The sequence below is a fragment of the Cheilinus undulatus genome, linkage group 2 (genome assembly GCF_018320785.1).
Source record: "Cheilinus undulatus linkage group 2, ASM1832078v1, whole genome shotgun sequence".
Taxonomy (NCBI): domain Eukaryota; kingdom Metazoa; phylum Chordata; class Actinopteri; order Labriformes; family Labridae; genus Cheilinus; species Cheilinus undulatus.
Genome location: NC_054866.1, coordinates 34,907,966 through 34,929,319, shown reverse-complemented (window position 1 = coordinate 34,929,319; position 21,354 = coordinate 34,907,966). Strand labels below are relative to the sequence as shown.

General features: G+C 39.1%; 1 protein-coding gene across 1 annotated transcript; it reads right to left on the bottom strand.

The window, feature by feature from the left end:
* Positions 1–650: 650 nt before the first annotated feature.
* On the bottom strand, positions 651–16,820 carry LOC121516746 (zona pellucida-like domain-containing protein 1). The gene is made up of 10 exons (XM_041798158.1): positions 16,679–16,820; positions 7,604–7,824; positions 7,313–7,494; positions 6,867–6,939; positions 4,255–4,352; positions 3,838–3,918; positions 3,458–3,629; positions 3,264–3,363; positions 1,017–1,046; positions 651–823 (listed from the first exon to the last, which is right to left on the bottom strand). Exons 1-10 carry the CDS (start codon positions 16,818–16,820, stop codon positions 651–653), a joined length of 1,272 nt encoding a protein of 423 aa, XP_041654092.1.
* Positions 16,821–21,354: the final 4,534 nt, after the last annotated feature.

The window sequence follows — 21,354 nt, the reverse complement described above, 5'->3', positions numbered from 1 at the left end:
AGTTCTTTGGCTTCCTGTTTAGTTTCTTAATTAGCTTGTTTTATATCATTGGCTTGTTTTTGAGCCCACCGTGTTCTTGTGATTTATTTTTCTAGGCTGTCAAAGCACTTTGTAAACTCTTATTTTTATAGGCACTATGTAAGTTCTTCTTTAAATTACATACACATCATCCATGGAGACTCAAAGGCCGTATTTTATTTTAGTTTTAGTTTAGTTTTGCAACCATACTTTTGGGAACTTCTCTATAGATGCTTATGCATACTGTATCTTGATGTGCAGTATGTTTGGTAATAGTAAATATGATTTGGGATGTTACTGAGAATATATAACTATGTCTTCTGTTGTTGTAGAGCCACAATTTTTAGGATGGTGCACAAAGTTGTACGTCTTTAAAGCTTTCATTGGGTCATATGCATAATGTTGGTTTAATTGTAGTAAGTAGGTTTGCTTGGGCTGGTGCCCAGTGATATCTTTTTGCTGGGCCCAGGATTCTTAGTTATACCCATTACTTAAGGCAAAAACACACAACACCTACAACAATACAGTACAGATTTAATAACGTGTGCACAGGGAGAGCACACATATACATTAAACATTCCTTTAGCGTACATCACATAGAGTCAGTACCAAGGTGTTATCATAGGAGGGTGTTATTTAAAGCCGGGGTTCCAGACACCTGAGGCCGTGCTTGTTGTGAGACGAGATTTCTGCAGGAGGCGGACCGACAGCAGGAAGAAGCCCACGCTGACCCCTCCCAAGATGACCACGCCTGAGATCAGAGTGCTGGTCACAGGGTTCATTGAGTGGGAGGGGGCCCCAGATGCTGGGGGGATGAAAAGGTGAAGAAAAGCAGAAACTTGAAACAGAAATCTTCTTTGACGTGGGCTTAACATGACCTGAGATTGTGCTCTTTCTCTCAGAAAGAAGAGTGGAACCTTTTTGTGATGTCCTTGGACTTAGTCACCACTGATACTTTAAACCTTTCCATGTTTTTAAAATTGCATAAGGGAACTTACCAAGTTGGGAATTGTTGACAGGAGTTTCATCTGAAAACAAATAAAAGGAGATTATTAGAGAAGTTTTTGCATAAACTATTAATTTCCCTTTTGAGTGATTACCCTAACTAAATATGCAGTCAATCATGGATCATATTTTTTAAATTATGATTTCTACTATTTCTTGCTAAGAGTTAAACATAGAGACTGATTAACACTTAAATATGGAGCAGCAGCGAGGATACACCTAACCTCCTAAAATCATTCAAATGCACTCTCCTATTAAGCCATTCATAGACAAAAAGGTCCACCATGAAAAACATTAATAAAAAAATGTGTGCTTAATTATTTTCATCAACTTCAGTCCTGAACCAAACGGCCAAATATTCGAATATTATGGAGATTTTGAACAAAATCCACTTCCAAGTCCACTTATAAAAACTGCCATAAAAATATAACATTCATTTTCCCCCTTTTTCTGGATTCAATCTTTTAATCAACCTCAGTCCTGATCAAAACAACAAAATATTCAATTATTTTCCCAGATTTCAACCCTTTCAATGACAGTCTGAATACATGGTGTTACTGTTCTATATAAAAATGAGTTATTTCTATATAGGACAGGGGTATCCATACTTTTTCCATTAGGGGCCACATAAAGAAATTTATAAGGATGGTGGGGCCACTTTTATCTCACCTCGATATTAATGTTAGTAAAACCAGTCCAATGTTGGTCGAGTTAATCAGTGATTGGGTATGCTTAAATGGCTAGTTGATGGCTGACAAGGAAATTGGCCAATCATTTTAAGGATTGTGGGGAAGCCAATCAGATTTCAGGGGGCCCTATTCAGCTCTGGCTACAACTGGCCCCGCCCTGGAACGGCATTGGTGCGGCTATTTGCTGCTGTGCTCCATTAGGGCATTATAAATCAAGATATCTTTATTATTTTGGTTGCCAATATTTTTACTATTTATAGTGTTGTCTCAGTTAAGTCTTCAAAACAGCTATAAATCCTTGTCAAAATGTTTGTTTACAGTAAAAGCATGGTAGCACTGCCTTATGCTGGAACTAAGAAGAATAATACAGTGTAGCACACGCTTCATGCTCTATTGAGGGCCATATTTAATGCAATTTAAAGAATTTTTTTTTGGGGGGGGGGGGCAATCAAAAATGGGCTGCTGGCCACATTTGGCCATAGTTTGGACACCCTTGATGTAGGACATGATGGAGGCTGGGATATTTTTTGAAATGATGGTCTTTGATGTGGCAAAGATTAGCAACAGAATTTATTTTGATGCATGTGTCTTTTTTTGTAGTACTGGAAATAAAACTTAGCTTCCTAATAATCCAGATACAGTGTTTGAGCTAGGATGCTTTTCTACAGGGTGGTCAGCGTGTACTGTGGCTATGTGGTGTTTATTTATTTGTTTTTGGGGCTTTTTATGCCTTTATTGGATAAAGGAAGGACAGTGGATAGACTCAGAAACAGGGAAGAGAGCAGGGAGGGATGTGGTAAAGGGCCACAGGCCGGATTCGAACTCGGACCGCCCACGTACGTGGATAGCGCCTCAAACCACTCGACCATCTGCACGCCCATGTTTATTTATTTGTAACCATTGTTACCTGAAAAGAGGCTTCATCATATTTTGTTCACTTGCTATGATTGCTTACAGCTAAATAGGAAAGGGCCCCACATCAGTCTTTGCCTTGGTCCTCCAAATTACTGAAACCCTTAAATTACCACAGAAGAAATGTTTCTTAACCACCAGGCAAAGAGCTAAAGCTGAGACAGTTACACGGTATCAGCCTGATGGTTTTTGTCTGTCATTACAGTGACACATTTGATTATAAATAACTCATAGTTCATAAAATCAGAGCAGCTAAGTAAATAAAAAAGCCTACAGTTTGTGCCAATAAGACATAAGATATCCAGACTAAATGAGTTTGCTGAGCAAGGCTGTAAAATGTTGGCATTTTTGAATGAGTGTGTATGCGACTTCCAGGACTTCTGCAACAAGCCTCAAGTGGACATTTGAGGAACTGCAGATTATTGCACTTCTGCATTGGCTTCCTTTTTTGTTTTAACACTGGAGGTTGTAATTTGGTGTTAATGAGGCTAGGCTAACCTAGTTTTCATTATCATGTCAAAGGAAAGCAGCAACACATTAAATTATTACATTATTATTACATTGATTATAATTGCTCAATTTCTTCTCCGGTAAATAAAAATTGTTTAAACATTTTGAACGTGTTGAACGTGCTCATACCACTCCTGGTGATTATTGGTCCAGCAGTGATGACAGTGTTCCCCGATGCTGCTGGTGGAGAATCAGGGCCCTCATCTCGCCTCCGCCGTCGTCCACAAATCTGCAACTCACATGTGTTAAGTGATTTTAGTCCTCACTGAGATGAGTGAATATGTAGAGTCAGAAATAGAGATTTCTGATTTTCTTAGACTAACCGGCATGAGCATGATGCAGTCGTCCGCTCGGCACAACTTCGTGACGCAGTGCAAAAACACAGTTGACATCTTCTGATGTCTATGTTTGACAAAACGGAAAACCTCGAAGGAAAATCGCCCCATCTGGCTCTTACCGTTCTCAAACACTGTCGTCTGTGGGTCTTTGTAGCAGCTATGTATAACAAACAGGTAGAAGACACAGACATAAGTGCATGCATGAAAATGACAGATTTGATGTGTAGAGTTTTTGCTTAAGCAGTCATGGAGAAGAAAAAGTAGCTTTCACAGGGGATAAGCCGTTTGGGGAGTCTGAATAGGTAATGGCTGTCTTTTGTGGTTTATCAAGTCATCATTTTGAGCAGGAAAAGAAGTGAGATTACCCAAAGAAAAGGTCATAGCGGAGTTCATCATTAGGATTCCCTGAGGGGGTCGCATAACAGTAGTCCATCAAGATGTTCCACCTGCAGGACGACAACACTGTGAGACGGGATGGAGGATAGAGATCTAACTGCACATGGGAAAGTAGAGATCCAGGATTTCTCTGACACAGACTGGCGCCTTTATGCAGAATAATACTATAATGGCATAATGAAGCTAAGAAAACTGTAGGAAAAAGGACTAAATCAGTAAAATTGATGGTGGGAAAAAATGTGGTAACTGACCAAAATGTAATATCTGCTTCAAAGAAATGATTTTTCTGAAGGCAAAATGTTTGCACCATATCCAATATATGTTTAAAGAACTGAGATGTCTAAAAACCCCTACAACAGTTGTAAAAATCAGCAGTTATATTATACCGTTTGTCTAAGTTTGTGGCTTTAACAGCAGCAAATACTCTGGTTTTCAGAGCCAGTCCAGCCATTGGAATGGAGAGAGGCTGATTGTATGTTGAATCCTGTAAGATTTAAGAGAAATTAGAGAAGAAATGTTACTAACTTAAAACAAGTAATATTGTAGCTGGAAATTTATAGAGGCTCAGTCGTGATATGAGTTTTTGGATAAGAGTTCTGGTGGTTCGATCATTTCAATATGTCAGTTAAACCTTTAATTATAGCAAGGCCACTGTAACTTTGCAGCCCTCACTACCAAGTTCAATTCATAGCTTTCAGAACCAACGATCCATTCACAGTCGACCAAGGTAGGCTGTAAGGATCACCATCAGCATGATGTCTGGATTACAAGAGGGCTGTTTGATGCTACTGTCCATTGTAACCTACAATGGCAGCGTAGCATCTAAGGGCATTAATCCACCATTGGCTCCTCTCTGGGTTGTCTTTCTCTGATGAAGCTCTGTAAAATTTTTAAACCCAGGCTTGTCTCCCTATCGGTTAGTGTTTCCAATTTAACAACAAGCTTCTTTTATAAAAAAGAAAATAATAAAACAGGCTAAAGGCATGGGTGGCAACGGAGACCATCAGCTCCTCTACAGAGTGTAGCAGTAGAACGATTTTCTTGCCTTCCAGTGGGCGGCCCCACGAGTGTGACATCACATGAAAGCTATGAATCGTACCTACAGAGAACTTTATTCATTAAAGTCATTAAAAATGTATGTATATATTAGAAAATGTAAAATGTACAGAGGGCATTTGCTGATGCTATTGTAAGCACAAATAACACATCTGTGTTCTACTTAGCATTGGAGCTAGTGAATGCTGCATTCAGCTACACAAACATTTAGAGATACACCACAATACCTACTTTAACCTTTACTATTGATAAAACTTAGAATTGTTTTCTGTCTTTATGGAACATGTCTACAAAAAGAAAAATATAAACCAGACTTGTAAGGATATATGTTATTTACATTTCTCCCTCTGTATTTTGACTTTCTAAGTGGGCACTGACAAAGTATTCATCCCCCCAGATGTTTCACCCTTTTGTTGATTTTATAGATTAATTATGGTCAATATAGTTTTCCTTTATTGACAAAAAAGCTCTTAAATGTCAAAGTGACACAGAATTCTACAAATGTCACTTAATTGAAAATGTGTAATGTAAAATAAGTGATCACATAACTTTTCACCCCCATCAAGTCAGTTTTAGTAGGTGCACCTTTGGCTGCATTCACAGCACTGAGACTGTGGTCTCATCTGGACAAAGCAATTTTACTCCATTCTTCTTTCCAAATCTGCTCATGCTCGGTCAGGCTGCATGGGGATCGGGCATAAACAGCCTCTCTCAAGTCAAGCCACATATTCTCTTTTGGACTGAGGTCTGGGTTTTGACTCGGCCATTCAAGAACATTCACCTTATTGTGTTTAAACCATGTCTGTGTAGCTTTCGCAACTCCCAAATCTTCTCCCAAGCTGTAGTTCTCCTGCTGACTGTATAAGATTATTTAACCCTCCATTTAACCCTCTGCCTTTACAAGCCTTCCAGGACCAGCTGCTGAGAAACATCACCACAGCATGATGCTGCCACCGCTGTGCTTCACATCAGGGATGGTGTGTTTGTGGTGATGTCGTGTGTTTGGTGTCTGCTAAACAAAACGTCTTGTCTGATGTCCAAACAGCCCAGTGTTGGTCTCATCAGACCAAAGAATGTTCTTCAGCTTGACCATGGAGTCTCCCTCATGCTTTTTGGCAAACTCTACTCAATATTAATATGAGTTTTCTTCAACAGTGGCTTATTCTCTTTGCCACTCTCTCGTAAAGCTTTTACCGGTGAAAACCCCGGGCAACAGTTGTATGTAGAGTCTCCCATCTCAGCTACTGAAGCTTATAACTTATTCAACATCACCATGTATTGTCTTGTCTTGACCTGATTTAGGCAGATGTGCTATATTCCTTTTATTTCTTGATGATAGATTTAACTGAACTCAGCGGATGTTCAGTGTCTTGGAAATTTTATTGTATGCATCCCCTGACTTGTACTTTTCTCTGAGTTTCTTAGAGTGTTCTTTTGTCTTCATGGTGTAACATAAGCCAGGAATACTGATTATCTCCCAGACACAGGTGTTTTTACAATCACTTGAGACACATTCACTGCACTCAGGTGATCTTCATTTCACTAATTGTAAGACTACTAGCATCAACTGGACTTCTGTTGAATTAGGTCGGTCACTTTAAAGGGGGTGAATATTTATGCAATCATTTATTTTAATTTAAATATGTTTATTTAATTGACATTACTTTGTAGCATCTGTTTTCACTTTGACATTAGAGAGAGTTTTTTGGTAAAAAAAAAGGCAAATATATTGACCATGATTAATTCATACAATCAATAAAAGTGTAAAACATCCAAGAGGGTAAATACTTTTTAGATACACTTACCTAATAATTTAATTTTAAGAAAATTCCATCTTGACTTTTAAGTCATGAGCCCATTTTCTCATGCAGTTTATCCTAATACATCTCTTACTGGGTCTTTCAAAAAACACGTTTCAGAAACACAGCAGTTGTGTACTCACGTTGTACAGAATCATGCTCAACGTGCTCACAAATGTACCGTTGCTGTCCTTGACGGAGACAGCAGCAGAGGAGCTGTGGAGCAATTCAACACATGGATTTCAGATGTTTGCCCAATAAATATGGAATTAATATTTGATAAAGTATAACTTTAAAGCTACCAGACATTAATTTATGCATTTATGAGTCAAAAGACAAAAGTTAAAGGGAAATGTATGCATATAAATTAACATTGGAGTCATTAGGGAAACATGCATACGGTAAAACAAATGGCTTTCATAATACAATCAGACAAAAACCCACTCAGGTTTTAAGCCAACCGCTTAATTGTCACTGTAGTTTAGGAGAACAATAAATAATTCTTAATTTATTCTTCACTTAATCCAAAGCTTGTCTTTTAAGATCATACTGTCACATTTCTGTGGGATTTCTTTCAAAGACAACTTACGATGCCAGCTGTGAGTTATTGACCAGGTATTCCAGTGGGTAACTGCAGCTAAATTTATACAACAAACCAGGCAGGTAGCTGATTATGGTCGGAGGGTCAGGCGTGTCGATATAGCCGGAGACATTCCCAATTTGTACCAGAGACATGTTCCCATAGGCGTTGGCCCCATAGGCTGTGCTGACCTGCAGAGAGAAACATCTCAGCCATGTCACTTAGCTTTCTGCTCGGTCAGTACACAGCATGATGAGGCTGCTCATTGATTATATTATCTCTGGTTTGTGTATTCATTACCACCAGGCTGTTCCCGCAGGCCTCCAGGGTACTCAGACTGATGCTGAACAGGACTGCCGTGGGGAAGGTGTTGTTGTTGATGAAGCCGCGGCATTGGGAGTCACCGTGGCGACCATTCAAGGCCAAATCTGCATCAGAGTAGCCGGAGAACAGCACAGGGCAGAAGTTGACTTTTAAAGTAATTGTTTGAACCCCACAGTAAACGCTGATGTCCCGCTCTCCTGAAGAAAAAGAGGATTAGAAACATAGTTTAGTCATTCATGATCCCTCATCCTTAACAGCCAATACAAATGCATGAGATTTAACTAGGCAGTTATGTTGGCTTTGATAAGTAAGTGTCCAAAAATGAAGGTATAAAGAGATGAATGCAAATGAAAAACCAGCAAAAATGATGTAGGTCAAAGTTTGTATGCTGCAATTCCACTGAAACAGGCTGCAAAGCTTTGAGACCCAGAGAACAGCTGCTTTCTTTTCTTACAATGGTTCGACAGACATCCCAGGGGTCAAATAGTCCCTGATTTGATGGCTAGACCGAACTCCCTCCCCCAGGACTCTAGTGCCATGAAATCCAGGTTCCTAAAAATCCCAGTGATTGAAACACTGTGTGCTTAAAAAAGACTTGAAATCCCAGGAAGCTTCATCACAGCTCTGCTTCATAAGTAATAGACACAGGCAATGCTGACTGGCTTTGAGAGAAGCCAGCCAGTCACTACACTTTATGTTTTCATCTTCAAATTAATCTAAGACAGCCAGTTTAACAAGAGAATCCATTAGAAACATTTTTTAAAACCGTATATGGTCCATTTTTAATGACGTGGGTGATAAAGTCTGCCAATATCCATCAAGTATTCATCAAGTAAAAGTTATTTTGTCTGTGGTCTTTATTTGGGCAATTTTAGATGATTAATAACAGAAGAAATCCAGGAGGCTTTGAAATGTTACTTGTTGAGTGAACGAACAATATTATCAGCATGAAATCAGGATGAACAGATCTTAAAGTATGGATACCAGCTGATAGGAAAATTATTGTCCGCTTCTACAGAAGTCATACATATCAGCAAATAAACAGTTTGCCAATATGTACGACAAAAAATTGTGCAATTTATATTATTGCTGTCAAGATTAATTAGTTGTATTGATTGTGATTAACTCATACCCACAATAAGTGCACTTGTATTTTTTAATTGTGATTAATTGCATGCTTTATTTCTGCCTTCAACAAACTCTGGTTAAGCCACTGCAGTGTCTCTCTGCAGCCACATTGATGTAAAATAAGACCACCACTACTCCTTGACCTCTCAATTCACTTTAAAAACTCAGACAGCTGAGAGGAAAAGTTAGAAATCATCTGTACCTTGTGTTAACAAACATTCACTTTTTACTGTTCACATATTCCCAAAAACAGACTGAAATTAAAAAATAGAGGAATATTAGAATGGGATAAGAAGGTTGCGATTAATCCCGATTAACAACAGAAATCCTGAGATTAATCTCAAAAATTGTAAAATTGTAATATGTACTGTATATATAAGATATTTATGATCATAAAAAAGTTGTATATCAATATTCCGCCCATCCTCCAAGGTCTGAAACCGGGGCATCATCATGGACTCCACCCTCTCCTTCTAGCCTTCTATGAAATCTGTGAGTAAAACTGCCTTTTTCTATCTAAAGAACATCTCCAGACTCAGATAATCACTCACAGACTCAGTTCACTTAGACACTCATATACTCATTCATCAGCTCTAGTTTGGATTACTGTATTGGAGTCCTGTCTGGGGTACCTCACAAAGCCCTGACAGGCTCCAATATATCCAAAACTCTGCTGCCAGGGTTCTCACCCGTACTAGGCCCTGGCAGCACATCACCCCTACCCTCATCCACCTCCACTGGTTCTTAGTTAGATTCAAAATCCTCCTCCTCACTTACAAATCCCTTCATGCCCTTGCCCCTCAGTACCTCTCTGACCTCCTTCATCCATATACCCCAGTCCGTAGCCTCCGATCCTCAGACGCTGGCCTTCTCACAGTTCCCACCACCAAACTTCGCACCTATGGAGACAGAGCGTTCAGGACTACAGCCCCCATCCTCTGGAACTCCTTTCCTGAAAACATCCGCAATGCTCCATCCTTGGACACTTTTAAAAAAACTCCTCAAGTACCACCTGTTCACCACAGCTCACAGTCTCTCCTGAACCTGCCCCCTACATACACTCAACTTAGTGTTTGTCTTTTGTGTTGTCTTGTTTTCCACTCTTCTGTAAAGTGACCTTGGGTCTTGTAAAAGGCGCTATATAAATCCAAGCTATTATTATTATTATTATTATTATTATTATTATTATTATTATTATTATTATTGGCTAAAATAAGTCTTGAAATGTTGGCATATTGGTATATCATATCTCAGCAAAAATCCAACATTGTGTGTTCCTAGTCACAGACTTGTCATAGGAGGGTTTTCGCCATAATGGCTGAATAACTATATTATGGAAAAAAAAAATGGATGCCAAACTATAAAATATTTAATGGAGATCAATCTCAGAATTTCTTTGTTAATTCTGTATTTTCTCAAACCTAGGTTGAGTCCACACCACACACTCTTCACTGCACAAAACAAAAACTATTTCAGACACTACTTGGGAGAGTGGTGTCATCACCGTCTCACAATCAGAACATATAACAACTGCTTGAGATAACCATGAGAATGGCGTTGGTTTTGTGACTTTTTAGGCAAAATAATCCAACATATTTCAGTGCAGTATTATTTGTTTTGTGCATGAAGATGATGGTCTCATGTCTGTTATCATCATAGCGGAAAAAGGATACTCCGTTTTGATTTCTTAGTATTTTATTACAGGTAACATATTTTGGTTAAAAACTGTCTTGTGTTGTGCTCCTCTTGTCCCTGTGTCATGTACTAAAGCAATCAGATGTTACTTTCTACTCATTGAAGCTTTGTACTGCAATGCTGGGCTAGTGTAACCTTGCAAAGCAGATGGATTCGGCCATTTCCGTGTTTCTCACTGGCAAATCCATCTTGCAAAGCTCCTGTCTGAACTGTGTTGGCCCAGTTAGGGTGACAGGACCAATCAGTTAGGGTGTCAAGGGGCTGTACTCTCTGGTGCGACGGGGTCATGACGTAAGCAAGCAGCAACAAGAGGCCGGTGCAGTACAGAAGAGATTAGTGTAGATGCTGCTAAAGCACCAGTTTTATCAGAACTTGACGACATTTCTTTGTTAAAAGAAGAACAAAGAACAGCAGTGAGTTGTTTTCTTTTCAAAAACAACAAAAGTCGTGTACTGCCATGTCCAAAGTCTCCATGGTTCAGGTTATGCAGTTTTATATGGAGTTATTACTCAGTAGGGGCATACCTCTGAAGTGGCTACGTCACGTGTTTTGTTGCTCTGATTGGTCGATAAAGATTTGACAGACAGAATGTTAATCCAATCACACTCTGATTTCTTTTTTCAAAGCCTCTGCCCTTTCCCAAACGCTGTATATGAGTGGTTTTCCAGATGGATGTGTGAAACACATCCATCTGACGTGTCAGGTTAGGACTAGTGACCATCGGTTGGTCACTACATTTTACAGTGGGTTGTGAGAGATAAGGAGTACACTACATAGTTTATAACTAGTGTATACCAATACAAAATGGTGCATTCACTATATAGTGCACTATGTAGTGAATCAGGAGTGTTTCGGGACAAGACTCAAGAGTAATTTCCTGTTGGGGCAGATCTAAGATTATGACAGCAACTTAACCACAGAAAAGGAACTTTTTATGGTTTGAAAAAGAAATAAGAGAACAGTGAAAAGTTAAAAATAAAGTGCAGATGACTTTTGACTTGTCCGCAGATCTGTCTATGTGTTTTTTTTTAAGTGAAATAAGCACATTTAAGAGCAGTGGTGTACTCTTCATCACTGAGGCTGCAGGGGGTTGCTGCAGTGGCTTAATCAGAGTGTGCTGAGCAAAACAATAAAGCATGCCATGAAAGCGATTAAAAATATATATATGCATCTTCAGTATTGTTAGAGTGTGGCATGACATAGTTAAATATCTTGAAATTAAAAACATGAAATCCCCGCTTTTTCCTATAGTCCAAAATCCTGACTTCCCTGCAGGCATCAGCTCATCTCTATTCTCTTCATAGCGTGACAAAGGGATCCAGGTATTGGGTGACTTATTCAAAGATAATGTTTTACTATCCTTCCAGCAGTTACAGGAGATATTTGATATTCCTAATCCACATTTTTTTGGTTACCTGCAAATAAGGCATTTTGTATCTTCCCGGGTCATTTCCTTCTCTCTTAATATACCGTAATGATATAGAGACATTTATTTTGGAGCATCAAAACGATAAAGATTTTATATCATCATTTTATTCTCTGCTTGGTGCCTCGGACATAAGAATTGCCAAATATTTCTCATAAATGGGAAAGAGACTTGGACACTGCATATATTGAGGATGATTGGCAGACAGCCATCACTCTGATTAGATCAACATTCACATGTAACAGACTGCGGGAGACTCAGTACAAGATTTTGCATAGGTTGCATATTACTCCAGTCATACTACACAAAATAAATCCCTCTATCTCCCCTCTGTGTATTAAGTGCTGCTCTGAAAGAGGGACATATTTTCACCGCTTCTGGGAGTGCAAACTAATCTCAAAATTTTGGACCCTCATTTCCAAAGAAATAAGTGTGATATTCAAAATCAAAATTAAAAAGATCCTGGTGTTTTCCTTTTAGGACTTTCCTCTAGAGAATTGCGCCTCCCTGCATCATACTATAAACTTCTTGAAAAGCTGCTTTTGATTGCTCGGAAGTGCGTTTTGCACAATTGGATCATGGATGTCTCACACAGTGTTAAGCTTTGGTGCAGAGAGATTTTTAACAACCTTCCTCATGAACAACTTCAGGCTGTTTTAAAAGGAAAAAATTATCTATTTGTTAAAATTTGGTTTCCTTTTCTAAATTATTTACCCACACTACTAAAACTAATACTAATACATGACCTGTCATTCATATAAAGGAGGCTTTATGAATTCTTATGAATGTTGTTATTATTAATAATAATAATAAATTTTTTATAAAGCACTTTTCATAAAACTTAAAGACACTGAACAATGCAGAAAAACAATACAGACACTTATAAATGGAGATTACAGTAGATAAAGCCAACAAAAAACAAACAGACAAACATAAATGAAAGAACATTATAATCACATATATATATATGGTTTAGGCTTTTATAGGTGATTAGGATGATCTTAAGTGTCATTCAATCAATTATGTCACCTTTAATGAAATAATTTAAGAGCATACCCACTTCTACACTCACCACTACACCACTGAACATCCCAAATCAGGAGGGGAAGTGTTGCTCTTTGTCTGGTTGCCCTGCAGGTTTTTTCCTTTTCTGGAGAGCCACATAAGCAAAAACTGGACCTAATTCCAGTCTCCCTTATTGCCTCTAGTCTTTATGCTATTCTAAGACGGCTGGCTGCAGCATGTACTTACTCTACTAAGAGGTTAAAGGGGATCAAACAATGTCAACTTTGCATTAAAGGAGACATAATGGACTGAATGAAACTTAATGACAACATTCATTTACACTGGCACAGTGTAAATGAATGACAGTGTCATGTTAGACTTATACAGACCCCTTCAAATAAATTCTTACTAATCAATCTAAATAAATAAGAGCAGAATCAGCCTTGAAATCTGACGGTTCCAGCAGTGGCATGCACAGACTTTTTCAAGGGCAGGGGTGAAAAGAAAAAAAAGGCCACATACAGCACATTCTAACAACTGACGAGGGCACAAAGTTTCCCGTGTTTTCAAGGGCACTTTAGACATGTTTATATGTTATACAAATGGCACATTATATAGCCTTAAAACAGACTAACTAGACAGACTACTCAAGTTAGTTTGTAGTTAGGATCAGCATCCACAAGAACTGTGTAGATTCAATGTTGGACTGTGAAGAACATACATACATAAACAAATAAATCCCTAGGGGGTCTGGGGGTCTTCCCCCAGAACATTTTCAGTTAAGTAGATGCCATTTCCTGTATTCTAGTGCATTTTAACACCATATTAGCACCAGATAATCCAAACTGGTTCTGTGAGATATAGTTCTGGCTCAATATAGATCAAAAAAGGGCCCAACATAAAAGTCATTGTAACAGTAGTGTTTTATAGAATTTCTTGGTCCTAATGGTCTTTTGGAGTTTAGTGTGTTCTCTTCACCCAAGAGAGCAGTTGTGTTTTGCCAACCGGGAGGGCACTTAAGCACGCGCTTTTACCACCCAAGAGGGCAGTTTATCATGTTTTAACCAGCCAAGAGGACAATTAAGTGTTTTTTTTTTCACCCAAGAGGGCAGTTATTGTGTTTTGCCAATGAGAAGGGCACTTAAGCACACCTTTTTGCCACCCAAGTGGGCAGTTTATCATGTTTTAACCAGCCAAGGGGGCAGTTTGGTGTGTTTTTTCCACCCAAGACGGCAGTTTATTGTGTTTTGCCAACCAAGAGGGCACTTTCGCATGCGTTTTAGCTCCAAAGAGGGCAATTTAGCGTGTGTTTTCGCTCCCAAGAGGGCACTTTAGCATGTGTTTTGGCTCCAAAGAGGGCACTTTTGCACACATTTTGGCTCTTGAGGGCACTTTAGCATGCGTTTTGCCTCCCAAGAGGGCACTTTAACATGCATTTTGGCTCCCAAGAGGGCACTCCAGCGTGTGTTTTTCAACAATTGGGCCACAATGGGGGGGCGACCGCCCCCCCTCCCTTCTTCACACCACTGAGTTCTGGGATGTTTTTGCACCAAACAATTAAAAATAAACTGACGATGACCTAAGTGTCCTGAACTGTATTTTGGCCCCTGCTCTATACAGAAGTTATGTCTTAGTTGTACAGGACATCCCTCTTTTTTATTATGAATATCCCTTCAATCAGGGGTGTCCAAACTTTTTCCACTGAAGGCAACATACATAAATATATAAGGCTGGTGATGCCACTTTGAGGATTTTCAGGATTTTGGGGAGGCCAATCAGATTTCAGAGGGCCCTGTCTGGTCCTGGCTACCACTGGCTCTGCCCCTGAAATGTTCTTGGTAGTGCCGTTTGTTGCTGTTATCCATCAGGGAGTTATAAATCAAGTTATTGTTATTATTTTGACTGCAGATGTGTTTGCTATTTACAGTGTTGTCCAAAATTAGTCACAAAAATGCATAAATACTTTTTTTGTCAAAATATTTTGGTATACAATTAACATGGTAGCAATGCTTTGTGCTGAAGCTACAAAGTTCAATACGGTCAAGCACAATCTTCATGTTCAAATGTGAACCATGTTTCATGTCATATCAAGAATTTGCTGAGAGCCAATCAAAAATGGACTGCAATCTTCATTTGGCCATAGTTTAGACACCCCTGCCTTAAATATTGTTAGTTAAAGTCAATTCAATAAGGTAGCTAAATGTCTAAAAAATTTTGCAAAGTAAAATTATTTTTCCTAATTTAAACTAAATTACATGTAATTTAGAAAAATATATTTGCAGCAGGTACAATTTTAGAAGCAAGTGATCATATTTAATGGACTTTAAGTAAGCTGAAAGTTATTTTATTAAATAAACTTTTACTTTAAAAAAGCTGATAAACCTGCTGAAATTAAAGTATATTGGGTTCAGTCATATTTTGGAGTACAGAAGTTAAGTACTTGATAAAGCTGTACTTTCCATTAACCTATCTTCTGGTCAGATTTAGTGGTAACTTCCTTATAAGATGGTGGTTGTAAACTGGTGGGTCAGGACCCAGAAGTGGGTCACAGAGCTGTTTTAAGGGGGTCATGAAGGTATGCCTGGAAGAAACTGTGGCACAAAGTTCATGATGCATGGATGGTCTTAGCAGACAACCAAACAGTTAATTACTGTGGTTTTCCATGAAAGCAAGTAACTTTTTCCAAGATCTAAACTCCTTTAACTTCTTTTCTGGGGGGAAACAAAACTGGTTTTGTCATTTAATTTCTCAAAAATAAGAAAACAACCTATATGTATATATGTATCATGGAGAACACATGAAAATACAATGCATTCGTGCAAGTCTGTTTAGGGTTTTTATAATCACATGCTTGTCCTGAAGTTTTGTTCAGTCACGTTTTGTTCCATATATGGTATAAACTTCAGGATTCTTTGTGAAATTATTTTAATTTTCAGGAATTTGGGTCTGGATTGCTCGTTTAAGAGGTGATGATGGGTCCTAAGGCTAAACCAGGGGTGTCCAAACTTTTTCCACTGAGGGCCACATACAAAAGATCTGAAGGATGGTGGGGCCAGTTTCATATACATCTCCTTTAAGATATCAAAGTTAGTCAATCAAGTCCAAATTAGGTAAAGATTGTATGTCACAAAAAGATGCAATAATGTCAGTAATCATCATGTCAAAATGTTTGTTTAAAGAATCATTGTTTACAGTTTTTTTATTGGCTACAAGTATAGTTTTTTTCATCCTTCCCGGATGAGCCCCCAAGGTGACACAAAAATATTCTTTTCTGTCAATAAGAAAACACAGGTAAAACTTACAGTCAAGCACGAGCGTTATGTTGTAATGTGGGTCATTTTTCATTTATGTTTTAGAGTTTGCTGGGGGCCAATTAAAAATGGACAAAGGGCCGCATTTGGCCCCCGCGCCATAGTTTGGACACCCCTGGACTAGACCAACTGCTTTACGGAAAAAACCACAGGGTTTTCATTGTTTAATTAACGATTTATAATTCATAATAAGGGGATTGTTAGTAGATGGTCGACACATCTTTCTTTCTTTAATAAGTACTTCCTCACCCTACTGCAATATAAATATAGAAACAGTAAATAAAAGTTTGAAAATGTAACATCTTTGATCAGGTATAATTAAGCTGTATTGAAAATTGATAATTGCCTTAAAGCACAATGAAGCCATGTTCATATGTTATACTGTAGTTATGAATTATGAATTAGCTGTTAAAGTTATTTTCTAAACTCAAACAAATATCATTATGTCTGCCACTATTGTGAGATTAATACAACAAATTCTCTTACCAGGAAACCTGCTGTGGTAGTTTGCATCACAGTTGTATCCATTAAACTGTGCAGAGACCAACCCAGCGTTACTCATCAGCAGCAGGACGACAAACAGCATCGATGTCATTTCAGCTCTCAGGAGAGATTTGCCCAGCATCATCTTTACAAGGTCAACATGGCATTAATCACATTCCTTGGGTATATGTGTTCAGAAAACAGCACTTATCTCTAAAATTAGATGTTCAAAAACAAGGTTCCCCTGCCTTGCCTGCTGCACGCTCTGACCTCTATCAGAGTGCTACAACCTTCTTTCCCCTGGTCCCCTAATCCTTCTTATCCTGCTCCCTCTGGCCCCCTTTTACCTCAGGCGCTCATGTTGTCCCAAAACCTCGATTACCCAGCCCCTTTTAAACTGAGGTCACCCCTCTTTCAAGCTCATTTCATCCCCCTTCCCTTCTCCCTACCCTTGTTTCTATTTTTCTTCTATTTTTACCTGCTTCCTGCTTTTTTTCCTCAGTAATTGTTTGAAGCCTCTCTTCACCTTATTTGAGAAAAGTTTACCACCGCAGCTTTAGTTTTCTGAGGAGCAAACCTAAACACAACATCGGCCTTATCTGCTTTGTGCTCACAGATGAGAGAGATAGATTTTCCAAACACTTCAGCGCTGAACATGGGAAACTCTGTCAGATCTGAATGGCCTGAACAAATCTTTTCACAGCGCCCAGAAACCTGAGCGCAATCGGTGGGTTCCCACTCGTCTCTCCTCGGTCTGATCTCCACCTGTCAGCTCACACAAACGGCGGGGCCTCAGCAGGAGGTAGAGGGGGGGCATCCCGGGAATTAAGCTGTCATCAGCTGCCACTGCGGCCCGCATTCACGTGAACATAAAAGTCAGCTCACGGTCTGATGCAGGGCTGTGTGTGGGTAATTGCCATGCACAAGGCATCACTTAGAGTAAAAGCCCTCAGTGGTGTGTGCAGCTTCAGCTTGGTGCTGTGTTTGGTGCTCTGGGGGGACAAAAAAGTGGAATCTTTGGTGAGACTTTAAACTCTGCATCAAGATCGCCCACTCACCATTGATTTCACAGCATGAAACAGAAGCTGTGTTATTGATGGATTAAACTGGTATCAGGAGAACTAAGCACAAGTCTTAGTGATCTGAAGTTTTTGACCTTCATATAAACTGAAGCAGGGATTTTTTAAATCTTTAGCCCTTTTCACACAAGCACAAAACTTCCTGAAATTGGTGCTGTATTTGTGAACACAGAGGGACAAATTCTTTATCTCTGCTAAATCAATGTTTTTCTCCAAGCCCCTTCAAAAAAATGTGTTAGATTGAGCCAGTGTGTGAGCACAGCACATAATCAGGAAATTTCACTGTGAGCAAATGATGATGCTGGTATCCTGGTGTGCTACCGGTGCAATCTATGAGCTTCTTCACTCCTTTCTGCTTGCCAGTAAAACCTTTTCTACTCATTCAATTATACTGTGAATATTTCCAATTTACACTGATTCAAAGGCAGAAAATATCTTGATAGCATCAGACTCTCTTGCTTGCCTGCCATGTTGGATGAGTTTTAAACACTACACTTCTGTGTCTGGGTGTGTGGCAGCTTTGCTTCAGCTGTGTCACTGCTTGACTTTCATTTTGGTGTGCAGGTTAACAAGTTAGTGTTTTCAGAGTGCACCTCTCATGTACAGAGAAAACTATAGAAATCTATAGAATAGAGCATCTGCCTAATGTTTCTTCAAGCTGTGTGTATAACCTGGCTATTTTCCTCATGTTCTGCCTCCTGACGGCTCCATCAATCAGAAAAAAAAATCCCCCACTGTGAGGCACATGTGAAATCACAACTAAGATAGATTTTAGAGCAAGCTGATGATCTAGAAAAGTTTAGGAACACAAGGGGAAAAGGGCTATTAAATAAAGTTTCTCACTGTTATAGGTTGTTTGCAGAATGCCACTTAACAGGAGGAGGCACATCCTGGGCAGGAAGTGTGCTTTGCATAGAGAAGCACAATCAAAATGCCAAAGTTTTGTTCCATTTCCTCAACCAACCATTCAGATTGTAAGAAAAACAATCTTAGGCTGGCCACACACCAGACAATGTTCAAATATTAAAGGATTTTAAAAACGTGGGTGACCACAGACGTAAGGACGATTTCAAACGATTTTTCATCTTAAATCTTCTGAGTGCACACGCTAAATAAGTGGTTCTCAACTGGTCTAGCCTCAGGACCCACCAGTCTCAGTCATTCTACTGTTTACAGAAACAGAATGAGGCCTAGAGGAAAAGAACACAGTACCTCCAGTTAAACAATGTGGAGGTTCAAAGATGTTTTGGGGTTGTTTTGCTGCCTCTGGCACTGGGTTCCTTGACTGTGTGCAAGGAATCATGAAATTTAGAGACTATCAAAAGATTTTTGGCCACAATGTAGGGCCTAGTGTCAGAAAGCTGGGTCTGCGTCAGAGGTCATGGGTATTCCAGCAGGACAGTGACCCGAAATATACCTCAAAAACCACCAAGAAATGGTTGGAGACAAAGCGCTAGAGAGTTCTGAAGTGGCCAGCAATGAGTCCAGATCTAAATCCTTTGAACACCTATGGAGAGATCTCTAAATTGCTGTTGCAAGAAGGCACCCTTCAAATCTGAGAGACCTGGAGCAGTTTGCAAAAGAAGAGTGGTCCAAAATTCCAGATGAGAGGTGTAAGTAGCTTGTTGTTGGTTATAGGAAGTGATTGGTTTCAGTTATATTTTTTAAGGGTGTGCAACCAAATATTAGGTTGAGGGTGCCAATAATTTTGTCCGGCTCATTTTTTGAGTTTTGTGTAAAAGTATGTCAATTTTGGCTTTTTTCTTCTGTTTTTTTTTCCCAATTACATAAAGGAAATAAACATGTGTATACACAAAAAACATCTATAATTACAACAGTTTCTGGGAGAAATGGTGTATTTTCTGGAAAAATTCCAGGGTGCCAATACTTTCATCCATGACTGTACATTTTGCCAACTTAGCAGAGATCTTGAGAAATTACTTCATTATCATGGGAAAAGTAGCTTTATTCATTGCAAGAAAAGGAGATAAATTAGTTGAAATACTGACCAAAAATTTATGTTTAACCAATTCCACTGTAAAACAGGGTAAAATAAAAAGTAGCGATGCATGATCAATAAGGACTTCAGGATTTTTTCTTTTATAGGCGCCTATTAGTGACCCACTTGAAACTGCTAAGTGACCCACTTTTGGGTCCTGAGCCTAGAGTTGAGAACCACCACACTAGATGATACAGCCTGGTCGTCAGTTCACTTGAGACCACACACCTGCTGACCTGCCAACGACCTCACAGTAAAGATTGTGTGGCTTGGCTAAAGGTAAAGTTGTGTCTACAGTATGTGTGAGCGGTTAGGTACGTAACGTCTGGCTGGTGATGCTGCATGGTCTACTCGCTCTCATTGGTTGTTGTGGATTTTCCGTTGGAGGCTAGAATCGTAAATATCACATTTATGATTCCAGTCATATTCACGTTTCTAGGTCTAGGAGGCTACGGCATGATTTGGAACAGTAAAATAATTTTATTGATACCAAATAACTTGGGATTATTCCGACTAATTATTGTTTATGATGAGCCTCCACTCGGGATACACCCCCATAATTGTTGGGGATGCAAATTTTTGGCCTCAGATCAGGCTTAATAGTGTGTGGCCTTCCTTTTACTACTTTTGTGTCCTAAAAGTACTGACACATCTATGCAAAACAATTTAAAAAGCTCACAGAGAAATGTTGGCAGATATGTATAAAATATCTGCTTCTAAAAATCTGTCATGCAACATTCATATGTGGTCCATTTCCACCAAGCGGTCAGGTGTGGTTAAGCACAGCTGGTCATAGTCCATCCAGAAAAACCCTGAATCTTTTAGCTCCCAAATGGTTCTTTATTCAGTGCCTATTTGACTTTTTAAATATGTTATGAATAACAAAAAAAATAGAAGAAAGGAAACTTGCTGTCAAAGGAGGCCAGCTCTGGCGGTTCACATTAAAGAGCTGTTTCATAACAGGCTGATTTATTAACAACACACTGTTACTTGGTTGCTTATCCCTCCAAAAGTATTGGAATGGTGGGCCCAATTCCTTTATTTTTGCTGTAGACTGAAAACATTCTGTACATGGACAGAAAGACAAATATGAGACACATCTCAGCTTTTATTTTCAGGTTTTTACATCTGGATCTTATATACGACTTAGAAGATAGAAGATTTGTTTGAACTCACTCATTTTTCATGTGAGCAAAAGTATTGGAACATGTGAATGACAGGTGTGTTTTGTTGCCCAGGTGTGTCCAATGACATTGATTATTCGCACAAAAGATAGAGCTGAATGTCTACACTCAGTTTCAGATTTGGGTTTTGCCCGTGCAAACTGCAATCATAGTTAAGAGATGGAGATAAGGAAGGCCAGGCTGGAATTTGCCAAAAAGTACAGAGACGAGCCTCAAACCTTCTGGGACAAAGTTTTATCGACTGATGAGACAAAGATGAACCTTTACCAAAGTTATGGAAAGACTAAAGTTTGTAGAAAGAAAGGATCTGCTCATGATCCCAAGCATACAAGCTCATCTGTGAAACAAAGTGGAGGTAATGTCATGGCTTGGGCTTGCATGGCTTCTTCTGGGACGGGCTCATTAATCTTCGTTGAT

Coding starts and splice junctions, on each gene's coding strand:
- LOC121516746 (XM_041798158.1), bottom strand. CDS start 16,820: ATGATGCTGGGCAAATCTCTCCTGAGAGCTGAAATGACATCGATGCTG. Junction 7,495..7,603: donor CCTGCGGGAACAGCCTGGTG/GTAATGAATACA, acceptor TTCTCTCTGCAG/GTCAGCACAGCCTATGGGGC. Junction 6,940..7,312: donor AATAACTCACAGCTGGCATC/GTAAGTTGTCTT, acceptor ATTGCTCCACAG/CTCCTCTGCTGCTGTCTCCG.